The 25265-nt window shown below is 42.0% G+C and overlaps 1 protein-coding gene across 1 annotated transcript in view; it reads right to left on the bottom strand.

Moving 5' to 3' along the window:
* The window catches only part of MATCAP2 (microtubule associated tyrosine carboxypeptidase 2), a 51961-nt gene extending 35673 nt beyond the window's left edge, over positions 1-16288 (bottom strand). Inside the window, exon 1 of the mRNA XM_073332893.1 lies at positions 15850-16288. Coding sequence (XP_073188994.1) covers positions 15850-15877 — 28 coding nt within the window. The 5' untranslated portion in view covers positions 15878-16288. The remainder of the gene's footprint in view (positions 1-15849) is intronic.
* Between the last annotated feature and the right edge of the window lie 8977 nt (positions 16289-25265).

The following is a 25265-nucleotide window of genomic DNA, read 5'->3' as shown; positions in this document are numbered from 1 at the left end:
GGAGGTTTTTCGCCTTCCTCTGTAGCATGGGGCATGGGTCACTTGCTGGAGGATTCTCTGCTCCTTGAAGTCTTTAAACCACGATTTGAGGACTTCAATAGCACAGACATAGGTGAGAGGTTTTTTGCAGGAGTGGTGGGTGAAATTCTGTGGCCTGCGTTGTGCAGGAGGTCAGACTAGATGATCATAATGGTCCCTTCTGACCTAAATATCTATGAAAAAAAAAAGCCTTAAGCTATATACGCTTCCTGGCTCTCTACATGTCCTAGCAGTGCCTCTCCTGTCTACACTGCTATCTTTAGCCATGTAGTGTTCCGCTGACTCCCCAGTGCTGGAGCCCTTCCCTACCATAGGGAGCTGCCGGAGCCTTTTCCTGCTGCAGCGAAAGACTCAGCAGTGGGCAGATGCTCTGGCAGGCAAGAGGCAAAGGGGAAAGGTCCCTGCCAGAACCTTTCACTGTCGCTTTTAGCTACACACAGCCATATGGCTGTTGTCTGCTTTTCACTGCGGTATGTAGCTACATGTACCTACATGTCACTGCCAGTGTAGACAAGACCTTAGACACAGTTCCTCAGGGACTCCTCTGTTGTGCTGGAGAGGAAAATAATGTGTAAAGTCCTTTAAGAGTTTCAGAGTAACAGCCGTGTTAGTCTGTATTCGCAAAAAGAAAAGGAGTACTTGTGGCACCTTAGAGACTAACCAATTTATTTGAGCATAAGCTTTTGTGAGCTACAGCTCACTTCATCGGATGCGTACTGTGGAAACTGCAGCAGACTTTATATATACACAGAGAATATGAAACAATACCTCCTCCCACCCCCTTGCCTACAGACAGCCCCGCAACCTGAAGCAAATACTCACCAACAACCACATACCACACAACAGAACCACTAACCCAGGAACTTATCCTTGCAACAAAGCCCGTTGCCAACTGTGTCCACATATCTATTCAGGGGACACCATCACAGGGCCTAATAACATCAGCCACACTATCAGAGGCTCGTTCACCTGCACATCCACCAATGTGATATATGCCATCATGTGCCAGCAATGCCCCTCTGCCATGTACATTGGTCAAACTGGACAGTCTCTACGTAAAAGAATAAACGGACACAAATCAGATGTCAAGAATTATAACATTCATAAACCAGTCGGAGAACACTTCAATCTCTCTGGTCATGCAATCACAGACATGAAGGTCGCTATCTTAAAACAAAAAAACTTCAAATCCAGACTCCAGCGAGAAACTGCTGAATTGGAATTCATTTGCAAATTGGATACTATTAATTTAGGCTTAAATAGAGACTGGGAGTGGCTAAGTCATTATGCAAGGTAGCCTGTGTCCTCTTGTTTTTTCCTACTCCCCTCCCCCAGATGTTCTGGTTTAACTTGTATTTAAACTTGGAGAGTGGTCAGTTTGGATGAGCTATTACCAGCAGGAGAGTGAGTTTGTGTGTGTATGGGGGTGGGGGGGATGTGAGAAAACCTGGATTTGTGCAGGAAATAGCCCAACTTGATTGTCATGCACATTGTGTAAAGAGTTGTCACTTTGGATGGGCTATCACCAGCAGGAGAGTGAATTTGTGTGGGGGGTGGAGGGTGAGAAAACCTGGATTTGTGCTGGAAATGGCCCACCTGATGATCACTTTAGATAAGCTATTACCAGCAGGACAGTGGGGTGGGAGGAGGTATTGTTTCATATTCTCTGTGTATATATAAAGTCTGCTGCAGTTTCCACGGTATGCATCCGATGAAGTGAGCTGTAGCTCACGAAAGCTTATGCTCAAATAAATTGGTTAGTCTCTAAGGTGCCACAAGTACTCCTTTTCTTTTTCCTTTAAGAGTGTGATTTATTCTCCCACATGCATCTAGTCTGCGCTGCAAGACACTGAATAGTAGGGGCAGAACCACAGATCTCATCTACCTGCTACTCTCAGCCCAGTTGCTCCTGGTATGAGAAAGCCACAAGTGCCCGGGCTCCAATGCAAGCAGCCCTAATGTTACCACACAATGGAATGAGGAGTACCTTAGTACTCCCTTCTCCTCTGAGCTGCTGTGCTATCTAGCCTATAAATAAGCCCCTTCGTTTTCAGTTTAAACTGATTTTGACTGAAAAAATCCCACGTTTTACAAAAAGTATTATTTGTTTTTTTCTGATTTTCACCCTATTTTTGTGTCATTCAAATATATAAAAAATAACTTGTTGTAGTAGGAAAATACAATGCATTGCATGAGATATATGTATTACGATAATACATGAGTCTGTGTGTATATGCAAAGCTACCTGTTGAAGTACGGCTACATGTATTAGTCTGGAAGATACATACAATAAACAAACAGGCACGCACGCAAGCTCTGAAGTGCATGCACCTCTGAACGTACTGATGAATCTCACACCCACCACATACACATTTCAAGCTGTTAACAGATAATGGTTTAAATATTTGACACACTAAAATGAGAAGAAAACAAAAATCTGTAGCAGAATACCTTTCAGAACACAAAGAAGTATTAGAAATTTAAAAAAAAAAAAAACAGGAGAAAAGGGTGAAGTTAAGCATATGTGCTGCAAATGGTGTGGCCCAATTATTAAATGCAAATATTTATAGGCTGATAGTTCTAAGTCTACAGCAGTAAACTGTTTATTCAAATTAACATTTTTATTTGGGGCTTAGATATGCATTGCTTTTTAAACTCAGAGGTGGCATTGTCTTTTTAGTTCTGTTTTAGTTCTGCAGCAAACCACACTGAATGCCATTAATCAAAGCATTAATCTACTGAATACTTTTTTTCCCTATCCTTCTGTCCATCAAAATAGATCCCAATATTTACCCAGAAAAAAAATATTAAGATTTTTCCACCAATTTTCACCTGTTTTTATTGTTGTAGTAATAAACACCAATAAATTCCTGGCAAAAATTAAAATAGCCAAAAATGAAGGGCCCTACCTATAAAGAAACTGTCCCTCTCCAGAAAACTCCCCAGAATAAGGTCCCAGAGAAATGAGGAATATCTAGGACGTGCCAGCCCCTGCGAACAAATTTCAACATGACAAAAATGGTAGGGTATATTCAGGTATTTAGTATATTTCCCCAAACTCACATTTTTAGTTGCCGGGGGTTTATCAGCTATCACTTAAAACCCTCTATTAATTAAGACTATTAAGAAAAGAGAGCAATTAGTACCAAAGCCATTTATAAGGAACTTAACCCCATTTGCAAAACATCTACTCAAAGCTGTATAATATCAACACTCAGCTGGGTTTAAAAAAATGTGCTTTAAAGTATAAAAATGACAAACTAAACTAAATTCAACAGGCAAATAAAGTTCCTTAAGGTCTGTGTAGCAAAGAAGTGTGGCCTCCCTCTGAGATTGACAGTAAGGGAGGCCCACATACCCCTTGATGGGCGGAACCAGGAAGTCCATGCCAGAAGCAGAGAGGCGGGACAAGAATAGGAAGCATAAAAGGCGGGCCCTGTAACTCAGTTGAGTGGGAATTGTTGAGGGAGACAGACATGCTGTGCTTGCTGTTGGAGCCTGAGTGAGACCTCTGTGCAGGAGGCTCCTAATCTACCCGAACAGCCAGGCATGTCTGATGCTGAGGATTTGCTGGGACTGCTACTTGCAGTGTACCCTGGGGAGATGGAGGATGACCCTTGAATGCAGATATGCCTGATGGGGAGTATAGGAAGCAGCCATGGGGAACTAGACCACTGTCTGGCAATGGTGCTGCTGGAGACATAGTCACTGTTTTGTGGGTGGAGTCCTTGCTGACTTGGTGACAGAACACTCTGTCCTGGGCTGGGACATGGTGATGTTGGGTGGGCCTGTGTCCCCCCTGAAAGCCCACCCCGGGGGGGGGGCAGTAATCCCTATCTTTAGGGTGGGAGGCCTGCATTCCTCAGACACCACAGACTCTGCTTGGTGCTTGTCCCTTGTGTGGGTCCCTTGACTGCTTGGTGCTCACCCCTGCCTGAGGGCTAGAGTATTAGACTGCAAGGTGCCTTGCCCTGCCCAAGCGCCTGGGCCCCTGAACGGTCCCTAACTACTTTACTGTGCTTGAGGGTGGGAACTCTAAACTGAGGCTCTGCCTCAACCTATGGGCTTAGGCCCTGAAATCATTTGCTGCTCTCCCTTGCCTGAGGTTGAGCCCAAGAGACTGCTAATTCCACCCCCCCTGCCCCCTCCCCCCCCCGTCCTTTGATAGACTGCTACTCCAGGGGCATGACAGCAAAGAGGTGTGGCCTCCCTCAGAGATTGACTGTGAGAGACAGCCACACACCCCTACAGGCTTACTGACTGTGTTAAATCCACTTTTGCAAAGCCAGTCCCTTGTTCCCCTGCTGGGCTGTGTGGTAGGGCAGCTCTAATGGCTTGGAGCCCTACTGGCTTCAACTCTGCAGCTGGTTCCTTCCCCTGCAACATCCCTCAGGGAGGAGGGAATCTCTACAGTGCCAAGCACTGGCACATAAAAGTTAATACAGTCTCCATCCATATGTAGCATCTGTGCTGATTCCTCATGGAGTTAGTGGAAGAATGATGTGCATTTCACTGGCCCTATCTACTCCTCCCAAGCAGATCCTCAGCACTACAGTTGGGCTTCTGCAGGGCCTAAGGGACTAAGAGGGTAGGGTTGCCAATTTTCGTTAGACATATTCCTTGAGGTTTATCACATGACAGACAATAGAACATTAACAAAGGGATCATTAAATCCCTCCCAGGTAACTGAATCAATAATTTAATTCCAGCTTTGTTTTCCTAGTAAAATTAGACTTGGCTCTCAGAACAAATGAGACCAAAAACACCATACCACTATGTAAGTTTTCATGCTTTATGAATTCATTTTCATTTTTCACATTGTACAAACTCATGTTGTTCAGTGCTACTGGGGATACTGGTGCAAGCAGTAAACTGATCAAGATACTGTGGTCTCACATTTTGCATGAATGTACACATCTAGAAATGGGGAAAATACCACACAGTCTTGGTGCGTCCTTCCAACACTGAAAGGATGGAGTAAGAAGTACAGTAGAACTTCAGAGTTACGAACACCAGAGTTACAAACTGACTGATCAACCACGCACCTATTTGGAACCAGAAGTATGCAATCAGGCAGCATCAGAGCCAAAAATAATAATAAAGCAAATACAGTACTGTGTTAAACATAAATTACTAAAAAAGAAAGGGAAAGTTTAAAATTTTTTTTGACAAGGTAAGAAAACTGTTTCTGTTTCAATTAAATGAAGATGGTTAAAAGCAGCATTTTTCTTCTGCCTAGCAAAGTTTCAAGGCTGTATTAAGTCAATGTTCACTTGTAAACTTTTGAAAGAACAACCACAACGTTTTGTTCTGAGTTAAGAACACTTCAGAGTTATGAACAACCTCCATTCCTGAAGTGTTCGTAACTCCTGAGGCTCTACAGTATTTTCCCTGCTCTGACAAGCAGATATTATGTAAGATTAGTTTTGCTTTATGGTCAATTTGAGAGACTTCCTTTAGGCTTGGCACAGAGATGGCTTCAGGGCATTACAGTTCAAGTTTAATAAAATCAGTTTAATCAACGCAGGACAGATTGCTTACCTAGCTTATTTTGCGTATACTGTAGTGGTGTGCAAAATCACAATTCCCAGCATAAAGAAAACAATATCAAGTATCTGTCCCACAGAGTATGGTGCAGTCAGGATACTCTCCAGTGGGCTAAAGTTCACAAGCCACATTAGTATACATATACTGCTACACAATGAAAGGTCCTTTTGGCAACAAGAAAAGGATTGCTCTCATCTCTTTCTTGGGGAGAGGGTGAAAGGAGGAAGGTAGGGAAACCTACCTTCAGGCATATATTAAATATAACAATGTGAGGCTCTTTGACTTTAAGAAAGGTGGATGCTTGAAAACTTGCCCTTTAACAAGTGACCTCAACCTAGTCTCTAAATGTTAGAGTGCCAATCTGATTGCCGGATCATGTGAAATCTTACACAAAATTTTGGGCACACAGTTTTGGTTGTGCATGCAAAACTGAAAGTGTATATTTGCTGACCACCTTTGAAAATTTAGCCACAGTATTTACAAAACAATTAAATTCCAGCTATCTAACGGTGGAAATTTGTCACCTTTACTATGAACCTAACCAAAACAGTGTTGAGGTAGAGAAGGGTTTTCTATTGCTACAATGTAAGCAATTCTTTGGAACTGAAGAAGCATGTCGCAAGCATATCTAAGAAATGATAAAAGTGAAATAGAAGTAAAATGCAAAAAAAACCCAGTCCAAAATAAAATACAATCCCAGAGATTCTTGCATAGGGTGACCACATCGCAAGTGTGAAAAATCGAGACGCTTTTATTTTCAGGGGCATAGTTGCCTATAGAAGACAAAGCCCCTAATACCAGGACAGTTCTGATGATGGTAATAGGATGTCTGGTCACCCTACCCTTGCATCAATCTAATATCATGTACCTATTTGGGGATGCACGTGCCAATGGAGCTTTTGGGTCGAAGTACTACTGTCTTGGCAATCCATGAATGGATCACCCAATTATCTGCCAAACTCTGCATAACACAGGGCAGCAGCAGCAGCAAACAATCCGAATGCTGTTGTGACTATCATGCATATGTGGGTGTTGCGGTCTGGGCTGTAGATTCCCAGATCCACGCAGCTCAAATATATGGTAAATGTTCCACCAACTGCCACCTCCAAATCTGTAGTTAGATTTAAATGTGCATTCTGCAAGAAAAAGCCTTACAACCATCTGCCAAACACCGTATGGGCTCTTTAAACGTTCTCCAACCTAAATTTACACAGAATATGACCAGGATTAATATTGTGTGAGACACATTTGTGTTGGAAGATAAGGGTCAATGGATGAGCCAAAAGATTTGAATAATTATAACAGACATTATTTTCCATAGATTATACAAAGGTCAAAAATCGTGTAACTGTTGTGCTGAATCCTCTATCTGATACTGTAATCTTCACTACTTTATTTTCCAAAATAAAGTGGAAGGGACTGACATTCTGAGATATAATGGCAAAGTATCCTTGAAAAAGTGTCGTGAAAATTCAATTGTTTTGGTGTATATAATCAATTAAACTGGTGACTGATAATGATTAAAACATTTATGTTATTTTACTTGCCCTGGGCCAGTGACAGGTGTATATAAACCTGATTTTTTCAGTGACCTCTCACCTCGGTTGTGCCATGTCACTGCCAACCTGTGGCACTGTATATTTTTGGTGTCATGACACAACTGAATAGTAGGCATGAGACCAGCCTGTCAGTTCACTGCTATACATGCAAACAGGCCTCAAAATGGTACAGTCCTTCTTGCAAAATAAATGATCGATTTGCTGTTTTTTCACATTGTTTTCAACAATGATACAAAGAAAAGCATATCCATTTTACTTCAGAAGTCCGAAATATCAAAAGATGATGCTAAATAATACTCTCATATACCTGAATTTATTCCGCTTGAAACACATTAAAGTTTTGAAATGTCATTATGATTGTTTTAAGACATGGCTACAATGTCCCTTGAAGACCTCCATGTGGAAGCAGGATTATATCTGCCCCAAACAGTCAAACAAAATTCTTAATGGCACTAAAAGCCTCTCGAGGATTGTTCCCAAATCCACAGGATGTTCTTAAGTGCTAATCTTGGAGCCTTCACCAGATGTGCAGCCATACATGCAGTAGGCCTGGTTTCCCGCTTACTTACACCAGTGTGTATTAGAGTAGCTCAGCTGAAATCTCTGAAGTAGATGAGAGGAGACTCAGGTGCAATAATCTTATCTTCTGCCTAATGCCTCTACATCTGCAGAGGCTGACACACTTCAGTTGCTCCATCTAAGAGGTAGAACATTATTTGGGCCTGAAATGTCCTTCACTGCAGCAAATATCAGAAAAGTTGGTTTTGCAGATCTGTTAGACTGACTGAGGACATGGTGCACAGCCATATTTGCTCTATATTTTGTGTGAGCAGTGCCATTAGGTGTGCAAACAAAAATGTACAAGCTACACACAAAACACTGTCCTTGACCCATATGCTCCCAACTCCAATACACTGCAATGGGAGTTTTTTCCGTACAGGGCAGTATCAGATCTTAAAGGAAAACTGTCCACTTGAAATCTAGTATACTTTTTAATGTTAGATACAAGTAGTTGCAGGCCCTCTACCGCCCCCCAAATCCTTCTGCCAATTGTTACAACCACTTCTTTTTTTTTTTTTTTTTTTAAATTTCCCTCCCCTATTACTGCATGAGACCTACACAATTAACAGGGAAAACTAACAGGGAAACAATGAAAGTGATTTGAAACATTGCTATCAAATGCACACAGTGAGTAAACTAATGTTATTTTCCTCTTTTTTTTTTTTTTGTCATTTTTAGTTATCCTAAGAGCTACAAGTAGCAAAATAGGCCAAATAAATTTAGACAATGATTTTTTCCTTAGTTTGATGGTGTCCCTTTTAAGTGCACAGTTTATATATACACCATTAAAGACATTCCTCTTTCTTTTCCTGACTGCTAAGAGGGAACCTTCCATTAGGGCTGCCACCCAACCAGGTCTTACCCAGAACAGTCTGGTTTTTGGCTTCTGTGTTTGGGTGCCATTTAGGGTTGCCTGGTGTCCAATTTTTGACAGGATACTCCAGTCAAAAAGGGGACCTGGCAACCCTAAATGGCACCTGAATGAAAAGTTTGGTTACCGTGGGGTGGCGGAAAGGCGCCAGGTCATTAACCCACACTAGCCACTGCTCAGCCGGAGCTGCCTCCTACCTGCAGGCAGGCTCTTTCAGATGATCCAACAAGTGATGGCAAGGAGAGCGACTGATGGGGGCAGGGCCTTGGGGAAAGATGCTGAGCATGAGCAGCGCCTTGAGGGAAGAGGCAGAGCAGGAGCGTGGCCTTGGGGGAAGAGGCGGGGCAGGGCCTTGGGGCTCCTGTTACCAATGATTGGAAAGGTGGCAACCCTACCTTCCACCTTTTTGATTGCTAGGAAGGACTGGGAGCCCCCTCCCCTATTTGATTCTGAGATCTTGTCCACACTTACAGTGCTGTTGTAGCATTTAGTAAAGATGCTACCTGCGATGATGGGAGAGCTTCCCCTATCAGTGTAGGTACTCCACCTCTCTGAGAGATGATAGCTATGTTGACAAGAGAAGCCCTCCTGTTGCCATGGCATAGTCTACACCGGGAGTTCATTTGATATAACTGCAGGATTACTATTGAGATCAGTGTGAGTTTTGGGTTTAAAAAATTATATGTAGCATATGGCTGTGATACTTTAGGGTTCAATCCAAGCCAGTAGGGCAGAGGTGGGCAAACTATGGCCTGCGGGCCACATCTGGCCCGTGGGACCGTCTTGCCCAGCCCCTGAGCTCCCGGTCGGGGAGGCTAGCCCCCGGCCCTTCCCCTGCTGTCCCCCCTCCCCAGCAGTTACACCGCCGCGTGGGCAGTGCTCTGGCCCGCCGTTCCTGTCAGGCAGCACGGTGGCGTGGCTGGCTCCAGCGTGGTAAGGGGGCGGGGAGCAGGGGGGTTGGCTAAGGGGCAAAGGGTCCCGAGGGGCAGTCAGGGGACAGGGAGCACAGGGCAGTTGGATGGGGCGGAGGTTCTGGGGGTGGGGGGCAGTCCGGGAATGGGGAGCAGGGGGACTTGTATAGGGGGTGGGGTCCGGGGGGGCGGGGGTGTGGATAGGGGTCATGGCAGTCAGGGGACAGGGAGTGGGGGAGGGGGCGGGGTCCTGGGGGGGCAGTTAGGAGCAGGGTGTCCTGGGAGGGGGCGGTCAGGGGTCAAGGAGAAGGGGGGTTGGATGGGTCGGAGGTTCTGAGGGGGTCGGGAAGTGGGGGATTTCTGACTTAATTCTATTTATTTCAATTTATACAACAGAAAATAAAATTAAAAAGAGCATCTGTTCCAGACTCTGGGCAGCTCTGATGACCTCTCTAAAACTATGTGATATACACACAGGTTCTCTCAGTTGATCCCACTACATAATACCCAGCAACTGCAACTGTATCACAAAAACACAATACCTCTGACAAAAAATCATTAGAGTCCCTTAAAACCACATTATCCCAGTTTGGCTTTCTCCATATCTTTTGCTCCCCTCTGCAACACACACACAGAAGCTGCGAACATTGAGGCCCTACCCAAGTGTGCAGTCCCTTTCTAACACCGGTGGATTAGCTTGTACACTGACTGGGTAGTTTTCTCCTTATTCCCCTTTTCCTGCAATTAAATATGAAATACTTTCTGCAATATTATGGCTGAGTTCTTAACACACACAAGTCAAGAAATTGTCAGGATTCCTACAGCAGCTAAAGCTCAGGCACACTGAAAGTTCACAGAACAGCATGAAAACCAACACCATACACTGTACAGCAACAGAAAATATATGGGACTTGATTCTGATTTCTCTTACAATGGTTTTATACTACTATAACTCCATTTACTTAAGTGGAGTTACATGTGATCTATCCCACTGCAAAAGGAGACTCAGGCCCAAGACTGGGGATGAGTTGTGGTTGTTGTGGGAGCCATAATTTTGCCTTTCGTTATTTGTGTATGTGGCACCTCATCAAAATGTTGTATTAACATATATTTTGCATTTATAAACTGCATTTATTTTAGCCTATGCATAGCTTCAGATCATGTAGAAACACAGTGGCAGCAAATATTTGTTGGAGGTTATTAAAATTATTACTATAGATTTAAATTTCATATAATTTCTTACTGAAGTTATTTGCTTTCAACATCTAGAAACTGGCATGTTAATACCATCATTTATTACATTGTAACTAAGCGCCTGATCTGAAGTTCATTGAAGGGTTGTTTTTTTCCATTGACTTCAGTGGGCTTTTGATCAGCACTTACGGCCAAATCCTGGCCCAGTGTACAGCTTAAAGATTGAACACCATACCAGGGATCTCTAAAAAGGCTTGGTGGAAGAAAACTTCTCCCACCTAGGCCACCTGTGGTCATTCTTGCACCCCCAAGGACTGGGTAATTCCCAAGGCTCTTAAATCTTGCTCTGCAGGTGGAGACAATGGAGTGAATGGTTTGGTGGATCTTTGTAGTCGCAAATCTCCCTGGCCGTTCCATTCCCTGCTCTCAGCACATAGGGAGCCCCTGTGGAGTTAGGCTGCATAGCACACAAGGAGAGTGGCCTTTGCTGCATTAGGGGCAAATCCTGTCCTCTCACTGTACTGATTTTGGGGAGAATCTTTGCACGGAGGTCCTCAGAAAGATTTCTTCCCCAGCCCACCCCACCCGTGTGTTTAATTGTGGGAAGGTAAAGATATGGCTGTGATTTTTTAGTTTTGTGGCTGTCATTTTAGAGCATGACTCTCAAGAAGTTACCCTAATATGATTTTTTTTTCTATTCAGTAACAGCGACCACACACAATAACATCATGTGTTTGGCTATTTTGCAGGAAGGCCAAGTAGTTTACAGCATTTCATGTACAAAATAATAAAGTAGCAAAAGTCTAAAATGGAAAGCTGTAGGGAAGATATCTCACTAATTTCTTTAGGACTGATGTCCTCCCTCTGACTCATCCCACAAATTTCCAGTTATGTTTTTTTGGGTATTTTTAAACTTGTAAACAATTCAGTATTTGTCATGAATATTTAATAGATGGTACATGCTCTGACTGTATTGAAGACTCAAGCTAATGTGCATTGTTTGTACAGACAGCTGCAGAATCAAAATTCTGATGGCTATGCAATATCATAAATGTATATGTGCACCAGATTCTTATTTAGCGCAAATGACAGAGGCCAGTGCTTTTGAAGCCTCAGCTTCAGACTCCTAAACCCTCTTTCACTGTGGTACTAAGTGACCATGGTTTGCAGCACAGTGACAACAAAAAAATCCTGTCTGGCCAGCCTTTTCTTATAATGATAAACATATTCCAGCTGACTCATTATTTATAAATTATATTGCAGTAGCAACCAATCTCTGCAGTAAGCAAGGAGGCGACCGATCCAAGGATGGGTGCAATAAACAAAGTGTGTTTGGCTCTGTAAAAGCACATATGAAGGCACAGGATGTGAGTCACTGCCCTAGGGCAAGTATAAGGCCTCTCTGGGGAACAGCCCCAGTACTAGGGAACCCTATGCAAAGCATAGAGTGACCTGGTGCCCCCCACTATAGGGAGCATTCTGAGGTGGAACAGTGATGTATTGGGTGAGTATGGCTAAGGCAGACCTGCATTCTGGTGATTCTGTATCCGTGCAAAAGCTTACAAGGGCTGCTGAAACAGGGTCATATCTTAAGGTGGCCTTCTAGGCTGCCCTAACCTACACAGGGTCTGTGCAGGACTCTGGTTGACCATGAATAGGGTAGGCTTCAGCCACCTCCACTTATTCCCTGTCCTGGTGATGAAGTTGGTCCATGGTCCCTACCTAAAGAATTTACAATCTACAGAGACTTCATATGTATAGGTGCATATATAGTACATATGACACGGGTGGCGGCGGGGGAAGTATGTTAGAATGATTGGATTGCAAAGTAAAGAACTCAAAAGATGCCTGTGCAACCTTAACTCAGCCTCCGTGTGCATCTGCATTATTATACAGTCTTTATAAATGTGAATTATGTGTATAATTATGGGTATTTAGTCAATATTTCTTTTTACACTCCTCATTCAGTAAGCCTCAGGAATTATTTAATGCACACCATCCTAACCCTGCACTTAATACTAAATTATCCATTTCCTCCTAGGCATTTCTATAGTGCTCTCACAATGGTAGTATCCGGGTGCTTAAGACATTAATGAATTTCCCTTCACAATACTACTGTGAGATTAGATGGTGGTATTATCCCCATTTTATAGCTGGGGAACTGTGGCACAGAGAAATTAAGGCCAAAATTGTCAAGTGTCCACTAATTTTGGGTGCACAATCTGAGACACCTAGGACCACATTTTTCAGATACTTAGCATTTTTAGACAACTTTAAAAGTTTCCAAGACACTCTCATGTCTGCTAAGTCTCTATCTGTGTGAAGTGAGATTTTTCAGAGGCTCACAACGTGGGTCTTACAATGGAAAAGTGTCGGGAAACCTGAGCCATATAGGCGGTGTGACCAGCTCTGCCATTGACTGAAAATGGTTTTTAATTGTACAGCTTGTCAGTAAGCTCAATAAAAAGAATAATAGCTAATTTTCATGCCATCACAATAGCTCATACATTAAAACAGATAATTGCCTATCAACAGGGTCTACTCTGTGTTATGAAATACCTGCAAAATTAAATTTTAGAAGTCAACACTGGTCATAAGATTCTTTAAAAATTCCACTTAACATTTGTATCTTGCAACCTAATATCTGCTATTCAAAGTGTATTTTTTATATTAAAACTATAAATTTAGCTGCAAGGGTAAGTTTCAGCCCACTGGCTTCAACTGGGTTCCAAGCATGATTACTCTGGGTAAGAACCAATGGTCCATCTGGTCCAGCATTAGTGGCCAGTGCCAGATGCTTCAGAGGAAATGAACAGAATAGGGCAATTTATCAAGCGTTGTTCAGACTCAACTTCTGGCACTCATAGGCAGAGCATCAGATTGCATCCCTGAAATCTTAGCTAATAGCCATTGATGGACCTATTCTCCATGAACTCATCTAGTTCTTTTTTAAACTCATATATACTTTTGGCCTTGAAAACATCCCTTGACAATGAGTTCCACAGGTTGACTCTGCGTTGTATGAAGTACTTTCTTTTGTTTTAAACCTACTGGCCTAGGTTTTGGGAAACCCCTGAGACTTGTTACATGTGAAAGGGTAAATAACACCTCTTTATTCACTTTCTCCCCACCATTCCTGAGTTTATAGACCTCTATGTATACCCCTTAGTGATCCCTTTTCTAAGATGAACAGTCCCAGACTTTTAAATCTCTCCTCATATGGAAGCTGTTCCACTCCCGTAATCGTTTTTATTTCCCTTCTCTATAGTTTCTCCTATTCTAATACATCTTTTGGAGATGGGTGCCCAGAACTGCACATAGTATTCAACGTGTGAGCATACCATGGATTTATATAGTGGCAGTATGATATATTCTGTCCTATTATCTATCCCTTTCCAAATGGTTCTTAACATTCTGTTAGCTGTTGTGACTGCTGCTGCACATTATGCAGAAGTTTTCAGAGAACAATCCACAATGACTCCAAGATCTCTTTCTTGAGTGGCAACAGCTAATTTAGACCCCATCATTTGGATTATGTTTTTCCAATGTGCAATGCTTTGCATTTATCAACACTGAATTTCATCTGCCATTTTCTTGCCCAGTCACCCAGTTTTGTGAGATTCCTTTGTAACCCTTTGCAGTCAGCTTTGAATTTAACTATCTTGAGTAATTTTATATCATCTGCAAACTTTGTCACCTCACTTTTTACCCATTTTTCCAGATCATTTATGATATTATTCAGATTCAGTAGCAGAATCAGAACCTAAAATTAATACCTTCACGGTTAATAATTTAAGATTATTATTATTACTGTACATTTCTAGGGGAGACTTCATCTACTCTCCCCTCTAGTTCTTATTTTTATTCCTTTAACTTCCCCAAGTACTGACATTTTCACCATCACTCAACTGACAGTGCCACTATCAATCTGAAGCCATGCACATTTTAAAAGCCGATACAGCTACTCAGGTTAATGCTAATTAAAAGCAATCCTAATAATGAGCATAACAATGTCTTGTGACAATGCACTTACAATCAACTCCATCATGCCCCCTCATTGCTGGACAGGTTTCCCAGTGGTGGGCTGTATTGGCCAGAAGCACTTTAAGAAATTATGTACAAAAATCTTTTAACAAAGCAATTGTATGGGGAAAAACAAAACAAAACTGGTTTCAAGCTACAGGAAGTTAATGGGATATCCCTGTAGTTTAAAAGTAATTATATACAGTACTGTACATATATTTATTCCTATATCTTGCATTTATTATGTAGTGGTACTTTTTAATTGGTATTTATAGTCTACGCTGCTTTCTCTATTGTTGTTGTTATATGGTAACTTTGCACAGTTCTCTAAGCATATTAGTGGCAAAGGGGTAGGAAAGATACTGAAGAAATAATTGTCAATACTTTTCACTACTATTATTTTATGCTTTATTTACTTTTGTTACCTCTCTTTTGTGTTTTCATTAAAATGCTGTAGTTACATTTAAATTCTACAACTTCTTAGGATCGAAGGGTGCCTCATAATCAAAATTATTAGCATTCTTGTTTAGTGTTTTATTTGATTTTTATATTGCCTCTTTTGTTCTCTCCTTTTTTCATTAAATTTAAGCTGTTTAGGTATTCAGTATCCCAAGTCACCTTGTCAATGAACACCTGGGAAGCGAGGGGTTTATAAACTAAGTGAGATCATTTAGTATTTTATTTGGTTGCCATTTTACTGTTTTTTTTTTCTGTTTTGATATCATTTTTATTGATGTTGCTAGGAAATGTTTGTATTTTTGCAAGGCTGTGCCCTAGAACATATATCAGCAGGTGGGAGATGGCCACTTCATGAATAAAATTACGAGTCATTTAGTATTTAATTCGTGGTTTGGTTTTTTTACTATGGCTTTATTCCAATGTGATCGTTATTCATTATAATCATTATAACAGTGCAGCATCCCAACTTCATCAGGGGACAGAAGACACCTCAGAAACTAAATATTATCAGTTTAATAATTTAATGGGGAGGGGGGTATTTAAAGTCCATTTAATGCCTTTTTTTTTTCACTTTACTGCTTAAACTGTTGCTTTCCTGCTGTAGCTGGCAACTGCAGGAATAGGATGGGAAGGGAAGGATTGAAATCGAATGGTAATAATGATAGTAATGAATAGTGATACTCACCAGTGACACGGATGGATTCAAGCATCATTCCTCTTGCAGTCTGTGTGTGTGTCTACCTCTCCTGCCCTAACACCCTAAATATGCCCCCTCTGCATGGAGAGCTGTGAGACACAGGCAAGGAGCAGGATGGAGATAGTATCCTCCTTTTCTTTATCCACAGGCTGGTGAAAGAGGGAGGCAGGGGAGGAGAGGGCTGAGGTGGCTGCAGCAGTGGGGAGGGTGCAGGGCTCTGTGCAGCCTGTCCCCCACCCACACCTAGCAGCAGCTGCTGCCTCCCCTACTCCCTGCTTCAGGGACCGCAGGAAAAGGGCTGGCTAGGCTCTGTTGCTTGGACACTCGCCAGCCTTCCATGGCACGGCACAGCCCTAGGGCGAGAAGGTCGGAAGAACAAAACGCAGCACCCGCGCAAAGAGGGAGACAATGCGGTTTTCCGCATGGAGACTACAAGTCCCAGCATGCAAAGCGCTACAACGGTTCCCAGCAGTCCTATGCACAGCCGGGAGCAAAGTGGAGCATTGCATCCTGGGATTTGTAGTCTGGGAGGGAGGTTAAGCAGCGTTGCCGACCCCAGATACGAGGCAGTGCTATGTATGCCATAGCCGGCGTGGAGATCTTTCTTGCACAGTGGTCTGTGGCTGACACCTCTCCATGCCATTGTAGGCAGAGTTGGGCCAGTACCCCTACTTTTTATTTTTCCAGTTTGATCTCTTGTAATTTTACTCTAGTTGATGTAAATGCAAATACTGGACCAAATTCAGCAATGAAATAAATTATAGTGTAAGTTACACCTCGGGTATAACGTAGGAAAATGGATATAAGTGCCCCAGTAATGTGACTTGTGCCAGTTTAACATTCAGTGCATGTGCAAACTGAGTGTGGCTTATACACAATGAGTTCTCTGGGGCCCGAATTGAATCTTAGCATAAGCAGTGTCAACTCTCACTGAAGTTACTGCAAGTATCCACTTACACTAGGGCTGCATTTGGCATCTGAGAGTTTGGGTGATGCTGTGGATACAATTCAAAGCAGGGAGGTTGTTTGCATTTCTTGTTATGACACCCATCCATCCTTTGACATGTAAGTTACCCAAATTTTAAATACCCACTAAGTGTCAAATAGCAGCAAATTACACTGCCTTGACACATACATTTGTTTGACCAACTAACATACATTTGTTCTGGGAGGTTTTTGGTTTTTTTCAGACTTCAGAATATTACAGAGATAAATATTTTTGAATCTGACTCTGTTGGAATACACTTGGTACAGTAATATATTTTGATTTTTCTAAATGGTCAGCACTTTGTTGACACTTTCAGTCCCTGTTTTCCAATTATGTACAATGTCCAGTAATTGAATTAACCATTTAACAAAAATATACAACATACTGTATATAACTTTTTTCATAAATCATAATAATACAAAGTCATGACATCTGATTGTATTAGGATGTAACAGAAAATGAATGTCCATAAGCCCCAATTCTACAGAAGTTAAAAATCTCATTCTGAGTCCTACCTGATAATGTTTCATGGAGCTCCATGAATCCTCCTATTGGATATCTTTAAATATAGAATACAATGGCTGAGTAACTGGGCTCTCCCCACATAATGCTGATCATACAGATTTTTATCTTCTTTCTATTCCTGTTTATAGGCCATGAATCTAGATAGCAATATGTCACCCATCCATTTTTGGTAGTTTTCTAAATGCTTGAAGCCCCCAGGCTATGTACAAGAACCTAAGGAGAACAATAGGATACAAAAGCAATGTTTAAAAACTAGGCTTCAGATTGTACTACAATACAAGCAGTCACAGTTCAAAAAAAATGGCCTTATGCTTTTCATTATCATCACCACAGCTTTATATGTACTCAAAAGCAGGGATATTAAACTCATTCTGTGAAGAGGGCTAAATGACATTTTCAGAATCTATACTAATGTGTGAGCTAGTACTGAAATACAATTATACATAGTTGAAGGCTGACAGACTTTAGGTCATTTTTAACTTGAATTCTAGGAGTAGAAAGGATTTGCACTCTGTCCAAAGCAAATCTAAGCTTAACCTATAAACAAATGGATCTAATCTGTATATTTATAATAAATCTTGATAGCACTGGAGTATCCAAACCCACAGGCTTCACTACAAGTCAAAAAAATCATAGGAAATTAATAAACACGCTGTTTAAATATAGATAGACCAAGCTATCTGTGGTAGGTTAGAGTCTGTTCACAAGCCAGTTATCTCTTCACATGATATCTGGCAGTTATAATAAAAACAGCAACTCAGTTCAAGCAATGCAAATAATCAGAATAAGAGAATAAATTGATTGGTGTTCACCAGTGCACTCAGGTAACATGCTAATTTAGCACATCTTCCATGTGGTGTTCGCTGGTGGAGCTCCTACACAGCCACGTCAAAAGTTTAGAGCCGTCCTCCCCACCGCAGAACCCTGAGGGCCAGGGGGAGCAGAGAAGCAGACCTTGCCTTCTCTTCATCAAGGGTGAACTTCCATGGGTACAGCAGCCCTCACTGGCATGGGTGCAGTTTTCAGCAAATACCACTAAGGAATCTAGCCCACTCTCAGGAGATATGAATGAGTTCTGGCTGTAGTCAGCCAAGTGCTAAGCTTGCTAAGCTTGAGTCAGGTTCATTTTGGAGAAGTACACAGGTCCTGCAAGTGGTAAAATAAAGCCCTCAGTGGTAGGTAGTGGATATCTGTCTGATAAAGTAACTTCATTAACTGTCTGCAGACTGATGTAGACTCAGAGTTTCCTGATTTTTCTCTGTTTTACTGTGAAGTTGGGGATGAAGGGAGAGTCCTAAATTGGTTCAGTGGATCCTGAAGGTAGCTTAGATCCTGGAGGTAGCTTAATTCAGTGGAGTCTTGTGGCCACAGCCCAGAGTCACTGGAAGCCAGAGCATTTGAAAAAATTAAATAGTTGCAGTTCACCTTCCTCCCCCAACTCCCACTAGACATCTTCCTATCCTTTTTTGGCTACCTGCCAGCCACTTTTCCATGGTTGTTACCTCTCCCTCATATCTCATTTCTCTCACATTCACACTCACTCTTGCAGTCAGTCATCTCAGTGTAAGCAGAATGAAGGACTACATAGGGTCCCAGTGGTTTCCAGAGGTGGGGAGCCCCTGAGAATTCAGTGCCAGTTTTCCTGTTGGTAACAGGAGCAGGGAAGTGGGGAAAGCTGCTCAAGGAAATTTTCCCTGGCAGCAATAGCAAGCAGCAGTGAGGAAGCAGGGTGCTCAGTCAAGTGCCCAGATCACCTCTGGAGTGGCACTGATTGTATTCTGTGCAGTGTCTATTGAGCAGGGGTCATTGCTGCACATGAGCTCACCCTAGAGGGAAATCTGGCTCACGTAGTCATAACAAGAATCTAGTGCACTTAAAAAGGTACCTGAAACCTGGTACAGCACCGCAAAAAGACTCTGCTCTCCCTGGAAAGTCAGTACAGTTGGAGAGTGGGTAAAACACTGCAGGGCTCCCCTACTTCCACAGAAAAGACATGTCTAGATAAACTGGGGATGCAGCTAGCATCTGTTTGGGAGGATGGATGTTACTGTGGGGAGGGGTGGGGAAGTCTTGTACTCTGGGGGATGATGTTTGGGATCAGATGATAGTTTCCTAGAGTATGAATATATTAAATAGCAGGATTCCTGAAAACAAACAAATCTAAATCCCAGTTTCAACCTATTCACCCATTGTTAGGAGATAGAATGAAAACTAACATGGGAACGGAACCTGGGATTTAAAATCTGCACTTCAACATTGCATTCATTCCAGAGATAATTTCACTTTCTTTGGTCAGAAATATAATTATTTGACCTACTTGCATGTAGAAAAATATCCTTACAGGAGTATTATTGTCTGTATGTGCATGATCCAGAAGAACAGAAAGATATTATGTGGTTCCCTACTCTGTAGCAATTTAAGTAATGCTGCCAAATCACAAGCTGTTTTATTTTTTTAAAATAATCTCTGCTTTATTTTGTTCCTCTCGCTGTGTTGGTCCCTGTGTTCGGGCTAATTTCTGCTATCCATGAGATCCTACTCTGTTCAGAAAGATTAGTACAGACCCAGGGTAGCTGAAATAAAAAGTTCACATTATTTGGCCCAGACTCAGAGCAGTCGCAGTGGAAGGGTCATCCCCCATTATCTGGTTTAGTGGTTCTGCTAACTGCTTGACTAGTTTCTGACCAAACAACTTCACTAACAATCTGCCTTTAATTGATTCTCTTGTCTGTTGCACCTTTTCTAGAACCTTCTCCTAAAGTCTCTATGACATCGCTGTCTGACTGGATTCTAAAGTTCTCCCTGTAAACAGCGACTATGCGACGTGTTTAGAGAGGCCCAAATCACCTTACTTGTGCAAACCACCCTATTCAATGGGACTACACCTTTAAGGCAAGCAGGTACTGTCCAGATTTTTCTGAAAGAGTAAGACCTGATGCAGGGCCTAATTAGCCTGAATTCAGGAGCTAAATTCAGTGGTGGTGTATGCCAAGGAACTCCATACAGCCAGCACAGCCTGGAGTTAGTGGCACAGCCCGAGAGCAATCTGGTACTAAAGCTGTTTCCTGATGGAATCATGAGGGATGGTGGCACTGGAAATACTTCCTGCCCCACCTGATTGTGAATCCCTGGACTGTGGCAGCCATTGGTCATACAAAATTCCACCTTCCTACATCTTCAAGAGTTGATCTCATCCAGGGACGAGTTTAATTGACTGAAGAATTTGGATTTATGTCTTTTTCCTTCCTATTGAACTTAGATCACTAAGTTTTACCAACTCTGGACCAAATCCTGAAGTCCTTCCTTAGTTTTTGTTCAGTCTTTACTCAGGCAAAACTCTCACAGAAGGTGGAGGTAGTTTTCATTAAGTAAAAACAGAGATAAGAGTTCAGGATTTGGGCCTAAAAAACCTCTGTTCTTTTAATTTATCATACCGATTTCCCCGGTGCTCTTCAATCTTGTTGGAGAGCAATAGTTCAAATCCCATTTTGGGTACTTTTAACAAATCAGATATTTTAAAGAGGAAGAGATTTTGTAATAGATGACCAAGAAGAGCCCCTGAAGCTTTCTTTGCATGTGGATCTCAGTGCTCTCGTAGAGTTTGGTCCTGCACTATGGAAGCTTTGCCATTGACTTCAGAGGCCACTGCCTCAAGCAACTCTGGCAGGAAGGGTCAGCTGCCTCTGCAGCTTTGTCTCATTTATGGGGAGCCAGTCATCAGGGTCAGGATCTGCCCTTTGTCTAGCCTGGCCAGGGTTGTCTCCTCACCAGTCCTGTGGAGTTCCTCAAGGTCAGGCAGTACAGCCTGGGAGCTCTGACCTTTTCAATGAAGGCCCTCCATGGCGGGGTATCCCCCTTTCACAGGGTCTCAGAGGCAGGTGCGGCAAGGGCAAGTGTTCAGCATTCAAACATAAGCTCAGAGGGAGAGAGAGAACCAAGACAGTGCAACACTCAAGCTTTGTTTCCTGCTCCACATATATATTCCTCTTTAATCTAGCACTTTTTGAAAGTAGACTTCCTTAAGAGTCTGGATATTACTCTATATATAAGCCTACATACTATAGCACCCCCCTGTTGGGAATCTATCTTTCATAATAGGAAGCCCCGGTAGCAAGGCAGTAGTGTGGAGCTACAGGGTCTCTGCATAAGTAACACTGGCCTCCTGTGGATCCCAGACTTGTAGAAGGACAAGCAGCCCCTCTCCTCCTCTCACCCAAAACAGCACCACCAAAATGATGGGAATCCTCTGAGGGAATCCTTTTGGTGTTTTCTTCCTTTGGGTTTTACTGCAGGAGGAGGTGGTCCTGCCCATAGTCCATGGATTATATACTACTGCATTTGTATTACACCCACGCATTCTATAACACTGTATTTGTATTAGACCCATACAATACATAACACTGCATTTATGTTAATATTAGTATTTTATGTATTATTTTCAGAGGCTTTTGCGCCTCATTGATGTGCATGCCAAAATCTCCGTTCCATGTCCCTTTAGTTATAGTTAATCTACTCAATAATATTTATAAAAGCAGGACTGAAATGTTTGGGATATTTAGTTGTCTCTTGCAATGCCTTCTTGTGTTTATCTGAGTAGCTTAATACTGCAGCAGAGATGGCTATGTTAATAAAGTCTCTGCAGTGTAGCATGTGAAAAATATTTTCTACATTATATTTAGATTAGATTTGCTCACAGCACGGTAGCAGTTTACCCTCTTACACAGCCTCTTGTTAATTTCAGCAGTGCTTATATATTTTAATGTAAAAATAGATTTCCAGTTGCAAAATGTTTTAAATAGTCTTAAAATCCATTAGTTGTTTAAGTCATGCCCTCTAGTGTAAACATGTTGTTATTGCATAAACAATTTCTGGGGTCACTGCACCCACTTGTTAGAATAAAAATGCAAAAGAAATGGTAGAGAAAGCAAGGTCATAAGCCAATATTCTATCCATAAGATGCAGTTTTTAGGCCATGATTCAGCAAAGCTGTTAAGCTCATGCTTGTGTGCTTGGTATTCAGCAAAGCACTTAAGCACATGTTTATTGTGTACTGTCAAACAGTAATTCAACATGACAAGAATCAGTCCTTGGCAGCAATAGAGTACTGAAAATTATTAGCTTTTGAATTTACTGCATGTTGCGCCACCAAATTGTAATTGGTTTAATTGTTTTATCAAAACAAATTTTCGATTAAAAATAGCTTTTCAAATAAAATCTTCCAGGTTTTAAAGCGTTATTTTCTCAGTTTTTCAAAAACTCCTTCCAAAATACAAAATATGATACTATGTTATGTGGGATATAATTAATGATGTGATTTTGTCATTTATTGAGTCATTTTACATAACCAGCAACCACCGTTTTGTGCACATTTGAAGCCAGATCCTCAGTTAGCATAAATAAGCACAATTCCATTGAAATACTTCCATTTTTGCCATCTGGCCGTTGGTCTTTGTCAGGAGTTTTGTGTCAGCAAAATGTCTCAGCTGTATTGAATGGCAAAAGATAGAAGAGAAAGTATTTAATAAATTAGACACAAATGAAAGCGGTCTTTGTCTTCTCCCCCTCCTCTATCTTTCTACATCAATGATGAAGTCTGAAGACTGAATTCAGAGAGGTCCTGGGAAACCTTCTATGATTTTGTGATACAATATTACACTGAAAAGATTAAGAATGGAGCAACGTTTTTCAAATTCCAGGGAAATGTTTCTTAACCTACATGGCCCTGGAAAGATGCAAAGTTGGATTGCTCAGACAATGTTTTTCTTCAGCAGATTTCAGTTTTGAAAGCCTGCTATTGAGTTGCATGTAAAGTACATTTCAGCAATTTGGGATGGTGCTCCAACAATGACAGAGAATTTGAAATGTATATATCTTTTTGGTTTCCTTACCTTAGGTTAAATGTTTCAGCCCCTATTCCTCTAGAGCAGGGGTCTCAAACACGTGGCCCACAGAGCTATTTCCTGCGGCCTGCCATAGCTCCCCCACCCCCCAAGTGCACCACATCCTGCTCCTCCGCCTACCTCCCAGTGCTTCCTGCTGCCAAACAGCTGTTTGCTGGCACTTAGGGCTTTCCAGTAGGCAGGGGTGGGAACGTGTTGCACTCAGGGAAGAAGGCAGAGAAGAGCCGGGGCCGGGCCAGGGATTTGGGGAAAGGGTTGGAATAGGGGCAGGAAGGGGGTGGAGTCGGGGCGGGGACTTTGGGGAAGGGGTTGGAATGGGGGTGAGGAAGGGGTGGGAAGAGGTAGGGCAGGGGTGGGGCCTTGTGGAAGGGGTGGGGTGGGGGCAAGGCCAGGGGCAGAGGGAGCGGCTTTTGTATCTTTGTATGAAAAGGTGTCAGTGATGTGGCCCTCGGCCAATGTACTAGTCTTTATGTGGCCCTCATGGTGATTTGAGATCCCTGCTCTAGAGTAACTGGGTGGGTATTAAACTAATATTAAAACAGGAGGGTAAAAAGAGGGAAGATATGAGCACTCAGCACAAAATCGAGATGTTGAGAACAAAATTAATCAGGGACTCAAAGGGAAGAGAAAAAATTCTTGGATTGCTTATACCCAAAATTTAGGAGTCTGGGTAACAAGCAAAAAGAATTGGAATTGCTCATTTATGAGCATAAATTTGATCTAGCTGGTATTACTGAAATTTGGTGGGATGATTCATACTATTGAACTGCTAAAATAAATGGTTATAATCTATTTAGGAAGGATCGAGGGAACAAAAGCAGAGAGGGAGTGGCACTCTGTCAAAAATAGCATTACCTGTTTTTGAGTCACTGGTAACTCAGAAGACAATGATCTTGAATGCTTATGGATCAATATCCTAACAGATAAAGCACAAGTTGGGGTATGAGGTGGTGTCTGCTACAGATCATTAAACCGCACAAGGGAACAGGATGAATGCCGCCTTATACACCTATCTATAATATGTATGATAATATAATATGGCAAAATTTTATGATGAGAGTAGTCAATCATTGGAAAAATTTGCCAGCGGCTGTGGTGGATTTTCCATCACTGACAATTTTTAAGTCAAGATTAGATATTTTTCTAAAAGATACGCTCCAGGAATTATTTTGGGGAAGCTTAATGGCCTGTACTATGTACAGGAGGTTAGACTAGTTGACCACAATTGCCCCTTACTAACTGTGGCATGTAACCTGTCATTTAAATCAGCTTATGTACCAGATGACTAGAGGATAGTTAATGTGATACCAATTTTTTAAAAAAGCTCCAGAGGCAATCTTGACAATTACAGGCTGGTAAACCTAGCTTCAGTACCAGGCAAATTTGTTGAAACTGTAGTAAAGAACAGAATTATCAGACACGCAGAGGAACACAATTTGTTGAGGAAGAGTCAACATGGCTTTTGTAAAGGGATATCATGCCTCACAAATCTATTAGAATTCTCTGAGGGGGTCAACAAACATATGGACAAAGGTGATCCAATGGACATAGTATACTTCCACTTTCAGAAGGCCTTTGACAAGGTCTCTCACCAAAGATAAGCAAAGTAAGCCGTCATGGGATAAGAGGGAGAGTCCTCTTCTGGATCAGTAACAAGATAAAAGACAGGAAACAAAAGGTAGGAATAAATGGTCAGTTTTCAGAATAGAGAGAGGTAAATAGTGGGGTCCTCCAGGTATCTGTACTGGGACCAGTACTGTTCAACATATTCATATATGATCTGGAAAAATGGGTAAACAGTGAGGTGGCAAAATTTGCAGAAGATGCAATATTACTCAAGATAGTTAAATCTGAAGGAGCTGACTGCAAAGAGTTACAAAGGAATCTCATAAAACTGGGTGACTGGGCAAGAAAGTGGCAGATGAAACTTAGTGTTGAGAAATGCAAAGTAATGCACATTGGAAAATATAATCCCAACTATACATACAAAA

The sequence above is a fragment of the Lepidochelys kempii genome, chromosome 2 (genome assembly GCF_965140285.1).
Source record: "Lepidochelys kempii isolate rLepKem1 chromosome 2, rLepKem1.hap1, whole genome shotgun sequence".
NCBI classification, from domain to species: domain Eukaryota; kingdom Metazoa; phylum Chordata; order Testudines; family Cheloniidae; genus Lepidochelys; species Lepidochelys kempii.
This window is presented reverse-complemented; position numbering and strand designations above follow the sequence as displayed.